Below are 10,000 nucleotides of genomic sequence, written 5' to 3' on the forward strand. Positions count from 1 at the left end.
CAGAACGATTTGACCCATTCAGAACGATTTGACCCATTCAGAACGATTTGACCCATTCAGAACGGGTTAGGGTTAGATTTGACCCATTCAGAACGATTTGACCCATTCAGAACGGGTTAGGGTTAGATTTGACCCATTCAGAACGGTTACACATTATTGTGTATTATTGTTATGCTTTAACTATTGGAAAAATAGCAGATCTACAAGCTCACAGCTGCGAGCTTGTAGATCTGCTATTTTTGAAAAAAACGTGAAATATTTAATTTTGACCCGATTCTATAAGTGAATTTTGAATCCTTCTAAGATTTTTTGAAAAAACCTGTTTCTATGTCAGCAATCTGGCCAGCCATCGTCAAAGAAAAGGTCCTTTTCACTGAACTGGAGCTCAGTTAGTCTGTTCTTGAGAGACTACTATGTCAGTGGTTCTCAAACCTTTTCATGTGAAGGACCCCCAAAATTATTTGTCCACGGACCCCCATCTCAAAATATTTAGTTCCAGGGACCCCCCAGAAGCAAAATTTGAGTTACAAACTTTCGCTTTAAAAAATACATATATTCACAAGTTTTGCCCACATTTTCACAACTTTTTCAAAAATAGCAGATCTACAAGCTTGCAGCGCGGCACTCGGTGCCGCGCTGTGAGCTTGTATATCTGCTATTTTTCAATAGCTAAAGCATTCAATAATTCTAGGCCTAACAGATTATAATAATTGATCCATGCACAACTCAAAATGCACATCAGACTGACAACCACAACAATCCATACACAATCTAAAACAACCTCTCTCTGAATTACAGCTCCTCTCAATCTATTTTTAAAAACAGCTTTGCTGTGAATTAAAACAACATAATTTGGAAGTCCAAGTTCCAATACTCGATTGCTCTGTACATAACCTTTTTTTTCTTGTTCGTCAAAGCTTCACTCTTGGGCTTAACCTGGGTGAAAGCACCTCTCAGGGCTTGCCTGGTGCCATATCAGTTATAGCTATCACTAGCAAGCAATAACTCAGAAACAGCGTTATGTAAAGTATATGTTGTTAATGAACAGAATCAAGCTACATGCTAGTCTTCCATTCACTTTCATCCATGACAATTCATTATGCATTGTTTCAGTACTAAATGAGCAGAGCTGGTCTTGCAGCTCTATTTTGAGTAAACTGGATTTTTGGTACCATTCAAACACAGAAAGAGGGATGGGTGACACATGCTTAGTCTCTCTCTCTCTCTCTCTCTCTCTCTCTCTCTCTCTCTCTCTCTCTCTCTCTCTCTCTCTCTCTCTCTCTCCTCTCTCTCTCTCTCTCTCTCTCTCTCTCTCTCTCTCTCTCTCTATGTCTCTCTCTCTCTCTCTCTCTCTCTCTCTCTCTCTCTCTCTCTCTCTCTCTCTCTCTCTCTCTCTCTCTCTCTCAGATGATGGGCGAGTTAGAAGGGAAAAGGAACCACGGCTGTTCCTGTGAACCTGTCGTCATGGAAACCAGCCTCATCCAATCACAGATCAGCTTCCTTCAGCAGAGGATCAACGGCCTGAGCAGAGAGGTGCACACACACACACACACACACACACACACACGCACGCACGCACGCACGCACGCACGCACGCACGCACGCACGCACACACACACACACACGGCACCCCATGAATATTTTTTTAATCCGAGGCACCCCTACATTATAATTTTCACTCCCAGCACCTTATATTTATAGCATATCGTCGTTGTCGGGTGGAAACCTTGTATGTCCAAAACCGTTCGTTTTGTATTTATCATCTATAAAATGTAAAAACTAGTGAAAACAGCAGATCTACAAGCACACAATGCCTCGCATCGCGAGGCGTTGAAACTTGGAGATACGAGGTTTCTGCCCGACAGTGACGATATTTCAGTGATTATGTTGCGAGGAAAACGTTGAGATAACAGCCATTTTGGTTAGAACTGATTGAAAATAACTTTGTACTTCAAGTTTAAAATGATACTAAATATTTCTTTTTCCAAATAAATTCCAAATATTAGCAAATGATCTTGCGGCACCCCTGGACTGCCGTCACGTCACCCCAGGGTGCCCCGTCACCCACTTCGATAACCCCTGGTGTAGTGCGATACGGAAACGTACGTGCTGATGTAAATAAATCTCAGGGTCCTGATGGCATTAGCTGTAAGGTCCTGAGATCTTGTGCCAACTCACTCGCTTCTCCTTTTCAGAAGCTGTTTCAGCGCTCCGTGGACACAGGGATAATTATTATTATACCTGTGTCCAAAAACAACAGGCCAAAAGAGATGAACGACCTGCGCCCTGTTGCGCTAACCTCTGTGCCCATGAAATGTCTTGAAAAGATTGTTTCCAAACATCTCCTTAAAGAAGTCTCCTCCCGTCTAGATCCTTATCAGTTTGCTTACCAGGCAGAGCCGGGGGTTGATGACGCACTGCTGACAATGACCAACAGCATACTAGAACATTTGCAAAAAGATCACAGTTATGTGAAAATAGTGTTCATTGACTTCAGCAGTGCGTTCAACACCATCCAGCCCCACCTGCTGGTGAGCAGGCTGATGGACTATGATGTGAATCCAAGACTTATTATGTGGATAAATGATTTTCTTTTAAATCGTTCTCAGCAGGTCCGCTTTAATACAGCTGTATCTATGTCAAAGATGATCAACACAGGTGCCCCCCAGGGCTGTGTCTTGTCTTCTTTACTGTACATACTGTACACCAACGAATGTCCAGCCTTAGGTTCCACCCAGACATTCTTCAAGTACGCTGACGACACAGCCCTGGTGGGGTTCCTTAAATCTGATGATGAATGCATAGGCAGATTTGATGAGGAGGTGGAGCACTTCACAACATGGTGCTCGGATCACTTTCTCCAGGTTAATGTGACCAAAACAAAAGAAATGGTCATAGACTTTAGGAGGAGTGGAGAAGTAGTCCCACCCACCCTTGTAAACAAGGAACCTATTGAAAAGGGTCAAGACCTATAAATATTTAGGCATAGAATTTGATGACAAACTGAAGTTTGACGAGTGTGCTAAAGCTAAGGTTAAAAAAATGCACCAGAGAATGTTTTTTTTACGGAGACTAAACTCATTTCATGTAGACCGTTGCATCCTGCAGATGTTCTATGAATCTGTCCTCCAGAGCATCCTGTCATTTGGACTGATATGTGTGTTTGGAAACATGCGAATTCAGGACCAAGCAAAACTGCAGCGCATGATCAAGATGGCGAGCAGGGTCATCGGGTGCAATCAAACTTCTGAAGGGCAATTATGTGAGGACCTAATTGTGAGCAAGGCTGAGCGCATCCTCAGTGACCCTGCTCATCCCTTACACAGCAAATTCGAACGCAGTCGCCGAGGCAATGGAAGGATGCTGCAAAGGAACATTACCACATCTAGGTTTGGTAATTCCTTTGTTCCCTCTGCAATCAGACTTCTAAATAAAAAAGTCAGCAGATAGATAGCGGTTATAGCCTGTAGGAACATGTTTTAAGCACTTTTAAGTACAGCAGATTGTATTGTCAGTATTTAATGTTGGATGTTGGATGTTTTTTGTACTCGCACCTTTGGACCAAATGAATTTCCCTGAACGGGATAATAAAGTTTACCTTGACCTTGACCTTGACCGTGATGTGCCTTATCTGACCTACTGACAGGGACCGTGATGTGCCTTATCTGACCTACTGACAGGGACAGTGATGTGCCTTATCTGACCTACTGACAGGGACAGTGATGTGCCTTATCTGACCTACTGACAGGGACAGTGATGTGCCTTATCTGACCTACTGACAGGGACAGTGATGTGCCTTATCTGACCTACTGACAGGGACAGAACTGATTTGAATAAAGTTTGTCTCAAACGACTTTATTCAAATCTGGTCCGTCCGTGAAACTTAGGACTTACTAGAATCTCCTTTTAGTTGACCTTGTACCAGTGAACTGTGCCGTCATGAAACTGTAACTTTTCCTATCCAAACTGACGATAAAGTCTTCAATCATATACTATATCGATGACATTAGGGATCTTCATATGGGCATAAAAGGGATTCTGGGTTATACCCATATAGTGTGTGCCAGCGGCTACGTCATTGTTTTGATTGATTGATTGAAACCTTTATTTATTCTCGAAAAGAGCATTGAGGTTCACCCTCATTTGCAATGCTGACGAGATTACATACAAAAAGATCAACAATTAGCATACAAATATATAAAAACAAAAACATTGTAGTCCTTAACGGCCATTTCTTGGGTCAAAACACAGGTGTTTCAATTGTTTGATTGCATAGCACTAATGCTATAGTCTAATCAGAACACCTGTGTAAGGCTGTGTTTACCCAAGAAATGGCCGCTCTTAGAACTACATTTGGCACACCCTATATGGACCTTTACATACTGTAGGTGATATCAGCTGTGATGTAACAGTGATGTGTCAGGGGAACCACAGTGTCAGGCGTGACGTTCAGAGATACACAGACACGTGGACAAGAAGTGCTGCTTTTCATAGTAAACTCAATCATACAAGAACAATGTAAAAAGCTCAACAAAAGTAATATGTGTAGTGTTTTTCCAAATCCAATGCCCTAAATGTCACTTTCAACTAAAGCACACCTGAAAACATCAGTAATCAACCACTATCCACTAATCATTATCAAGGGCTTAAAGATTGAACCTGGCCTGACTAGAAGTTTGTTGACTGTGATTAGAGCAGTTTAATAGAAACATGGCTAAGTTTAAGGAATTTGATTGATTGATTGATTGATTGATTGATTGATTGATTGATTGATTGATTGATTGATTGATTGATTGATTGAAGACTTTATTGTCAGTTTGCATAGGAAAAGGTACAGTTTCATGACGGTACAGTTCACTGGTACAAGGTCAACTAAAAGGAGATCCATGAAAAGACTAAGCTTATTTCCACAGGAAACCATTAAAGTATCTCATATAACATTGAATGACAGACGAATAGAACACAGTACTATGCAGTAGATATGTAAATAAAATAAAATGAGAGAACAAAAAAAAAAGAAAACAGTAAGTCTAAACAAACAATAAGTATACAAAGAAGGGGCAGGGGAGGGTAGGGTTGGGCTAGGTTAGTTTTTTACCATTTGCGAACGGCTGCTGCCTGTAAGTGGTTTTTCAGGGCAATTTTAAAGGATGCTAGTGATCCACACTCCTTTATGGCCTTCGGTAAGGCTTTCCACATTTTGGTGGTATAGCAGAAAAAAGAGTTTGACCCTTTGTTGGTTTTGACTGGTTATGGACATCCTTAATGTTTATAAAGTATGTTGACAGGTACTTGGGTATCATAGTGGTGTAGTGTATCTGGTCACAAAAGCTTCAGAGAAGAGATTATTGCTTTGTAAGAAAAAAGTAATATAGTAAACAATTGCAAAGGGACTGAATGTTCCTAAAAGTACAGTTTTGAGCATAGTTCACAAGTTCTAAGTCAAAGTAACAGTGGCTTCAATAAATAAACCTAATTTTCAGAGGGGGTTGAATCACTTGGAGCACAGCGGTACCTGTTGACTGGTGACGGACAGAAGTATAAGTCTACAATCTTATGGTGTGTGTGTGTGTGTGTGTGTGTGTGTGTGTGTGTGTGTGTGTGTGTGTGTGTGTGTGTGTGTGTGTGTGTGTGTGTGTGTGTGTGTGTGTGTGTGTGTGTGTGTGTGTGTGTGCATCAGTTACAGCAGAGTAAGGTCAGAGAGCAGAGGTTATCTGAGGTCATTCAGGCCTACCATAAAAACCATCAGGAGAAAAACCATCAGCATGTGAGGAGAGACCTGGATACTATGGTACACACATTACACATTACACTACACTACACTATACACACTACACTACACTACACACACTACACTAAAACCATCAGCATGTGAGGAGAGACCTGGATACTATGGTACACACATTACACTACACACTATACACTACACACTACACTACACACTACACTATACACACACTACACTAAAACCATCAGCATGTGAGGAGAGACCTGGATACTATGGTACACTACACTACACTACACTACACTACACTACACTACATTATACACACTACACTACACTACACTACACTACACTACACTACACTACACTACACTATACACACTACACTACACTACACTACACTACACTACACTACACTACACTATACACACACTACACTATACACACACTACACTATACACACACTACACTAAAACCATCAGCATGTGAGGAGAGAGCTGGATGCTATGGTACACACATTACACTACACACTACACTATACTACACACACTACACTATACACACACTACACTAAAACCATCAGCATGTGAGGAGAGGGCTGGATGCTATGGTACACACATTACACTACACTACACTACACTATACACACACTACACTATACACACACTACACTATACACACACACTATACTAAAACCATCACCATGTGAGGAGAGAGCTGGATGCTATGGTACACACATTACACACATTACACTACACACTACACTACACACATACACACACTACACTAAAACCATCCCCATGTGAGGAGAGAGCTGGATGCTATGGTACACACATTACACTACACACTACACTACACACACTACACTACACTACACTATACACACACACTACACTATACACACACTACACTACACTATACACACTACACTAAAACCATCACCATGTGAGGAGAGAGCTGGATGCTATGGTACACACATTACACTACACACACTACACTATACTATACACACATACACTAAACACTACACTATACACACACTACACTACACACACACTACACTACACTAAAACCATCAGCATGTGAGGAGAGAGCTGGATGCTATGGTACACACATTACACTACACACTACACTACACACATTACACTACACACTACACTACACACATTACACTACACACTACACTACACACATTACACTACACACTACACTACACACATTACACTACACACTACACTACACACATTACACTACACACTACACTACACACATTACACTACACACTACACTACACACTACACTATACACACTACACTATACACACACACTACACTATACACACACACTAGACTATATACACACAATACACTATAACCATCACCATATGAGGAGAGAGCTGGATGCTATGGTACACACATTACACTACACACACTACACTATACACACACTACACTACACACATTACACTACACACATTACACTACACACTACACTATACACACACACACTACACTATACACACACATTACACTACACACACTACACTATACACACACACTACACTATACACACACACTACACTATACACACACACTACACTATACACACACATTACACTACACACACTACACTATACACACACACTACACTATACACACACTACACTACACTATACACTACACACATTACACTACACACATTACACTACACACTACACTATACACACACACTACACTATACACACACATTACACTACACACACTACACTATACACACACACTACACTATACACACACACTACACTATACACACACTACACTATACACACACACTACACTATACACTACACTATAACCATCAGCATGTGAGGAGAGAGCTGGATGCTATGGTACACACATTACACACACACACACACACACACACACACACACACACACACACACACACACACACACACACACACACACACACACACACGCTTCCAAGCTTCCTCACAGATATATAGATCATCAGTTGATGTTGACAGAATGTTAGCTGGGTTCTTATAAATAAAGTATAGATCGTTAAAGAGGCTGAAATTAAATATCGACTTTGAAGTCATTGTGTGAGTCCCCAGCTCTGTGTGTGTGTGTGTGTGTGTGTGTGTGTGTGTGTGTGTGTGTGTGTGTGTGTGTGTGTGTGTGTGTGTGTGTGTGTGTGTGTGTGTGTGTGTGTTCCAGACATCACTAGCAGAGCAGCATGCAGAGAGGATCAGGTCGTTGGAGTCAGCCGTCAGACACAGAGACACACAACTACACAACCACAACAACACACACAACACACACCCGCAGCACAGAGACACACAACTACACACCAGCCTCAACGTTCCCAGAGGTAAGAATCTTTCTTTCTCTCTCTCTCTCTCTCTCTCTCTCTCTCTCTCTCTCTCTCTCTCTCTATATATATATATATATATATATATATATATATATATATATATTAAGGCTGGGACTTTAACTGATTAATTGCGATAATTAACCTGATTAAAAAGATTAACGCATTTTAATCGCACTTAGTTTTTGCACCTCAGAACCTTCAGTTTCGGGCATATCGATCATAGCGATGCACCAACCAAGAAGAGACAACAAACGCAATGGGAGAAGTAGCCGATCAGAGCGCTTTGCTTGGCCTAGTGGATGCAAAATTTAGATAAAAAAAACTCACTTGTTGATTCACTCGTACAACAAAATGTGTTTTACTTAAAAAATGCTTCTCAGGTCAAAAATCGATGTGCGATTAAAATGCGATTAATTGCGATTAATTAATCACAAAGCCTGTAATTAATTAGATAAAAAAATTTAATCGCATCCCAGCCCTAATATATATATAGATATATACAGCCAGAAGGATCAAACTTAAACAGTACATTATAATATGTACAGTAGACCTACAGTATCTGAAAACCTTTTAGGTCAGAAATAAGCAACATAAACATGCTTTCAAACATAGCATTCTCTGGCTAACGTCATCCCATAGCCCAAAGGGACGTCATCCCATAGCCCAAGGGGACGTCATCCCATAGCCCAAGGGGACGTCATCCCATAGTTCAAGGGGACGTCATCCCATAGCCCAAAGGGACGTCATCCCATAGCCCAAGGGGATGGCATGGCACTGATTGGCTCAAAAACAAGGCTACCGTTTCAGGTTATGTTTTATTTCGACTGAAACTTCAAAATAAAATGACAGAGAAAAAAATACATTTAACTATGACTTTACACATTTACTGCCATTTAAATATGCCTTCTTTGGGATCTCCCTACCATAAGTCTCCATAGACTTCCATGTAATTTATAGTGCACAGATCATGCACCATGTTTGTGCAGGCTGTTCACAGCTTTCAAACAAAAAAATCAGATTGGAAATCCGTTCAGGCATTCTTGAGAAAATAGCCATTATGTTTTACATGTTATGTAAGCAAAGATGGCTGCCCTGTATGAAAGATGGGGTTGTATGGGGGTGGAAAATCAATTGAAATCATGTTTACTAGATTTAATGGGGTCAAAAAACAAAACAAAAAAAAAACATTTTTTAAAAGTCAATTAAAGTCGCTTGTCAGGGAAGTCCATAGTGAGATAGTTGATCTGAAAGTCGTTTGGCACTAAGTGAGTTAAGTCTCTATTATTTAACATAATTAGTATGTATACATTTAAAAAAAAAAATACATTCAATCCAATCAGAGTGTGTGTTTTCTCAGAGGGGCGGGGCTTGCACAGCTCTCGCTCGCTGGACGCCCAATCAGACGCCAGGCTGCAGCGTCTGAACGGCCAATCAGACGCGAGGCTGCAGCGTCTGGAGGCGGAGCTTGTGGAGGCGCGGCGGCGGGCGGAGGGGGCGTGTCGCAGGGAGGAGGGGCTAAGGCAGGAAGTGACCCGCCTCCAGGAAGAGAGACGGACACAGGTGATTGGACGGGGATCCTTGCTTTCTATGAGGTTGTTTAAACCAGTGGTTCAAGGACCCCCAGATGTACGGTATATGTGTCTGTCTGTGGACCCCCAGATGTACGGTATATGTGTCTGTCTGTGGACCCCCAGATGTACGGATAAATGTGTCTGTCTGTGGACCCCCGCCTGAAGTTATTTAAATATTTATTTTAGTTTATTGCGACCGTCAGGTCGCAGTTACTATCAAAACCTCGACCAGCTGTCCATCAGTCCGTCAGTCTGTCTGTCACACGTCACACGTCACACTTTTGCCCTACTCATATCTCCGCAACCGTTGCCCCGATCCATGCCAAAT

General features: G+C 41.5%; 1 protein-coding gene across 1 annotated transcript in view; it reads left to right on the forward strand.

The window, feature by feature from the left end:
* LOC308284259 (TANK-binding kinase 1-binding protein 1-like) overlaps positions 1-10,000 on the forward strand; it is a gene marked incomplete at both ends in the record, with an annotated part of 20,729 nt that overhangs the window by 1,494 nt on the left and 9,235 nt on the right. The window contains 4 exons of the mRNA XM_080724829.1: positions 2,196-2,531; positions 5,681-5,791; positions 8,056-8,098; positions 9,459-9,661. Coding sequence (XP_080580955.1) covers positions 2,196-2,531; positions 5,681-5,791; positions 8,056-8,098; positions 9,459-9,661 — 693 coding nt within the window. The remainder of the gene's footprint in view (positions 1-2,195; positions 2,532-5,680; positions 5,792-8,055; positions 8,099-9,458; positions 9,662-10,000) is intronic.

This window comes from Nannobrachium achirus (assembly GCF_963921795.1).
Source record: "Nannobrachium achirus genome assembly, chromosome: 4".
NCBI classification, from domain to species: Eukaryota; Metazoa; Chordata; class Actinopteri; order Myctophiformes; family Myctophidae; genus Nannobrachium; species Nannobrachium achirus.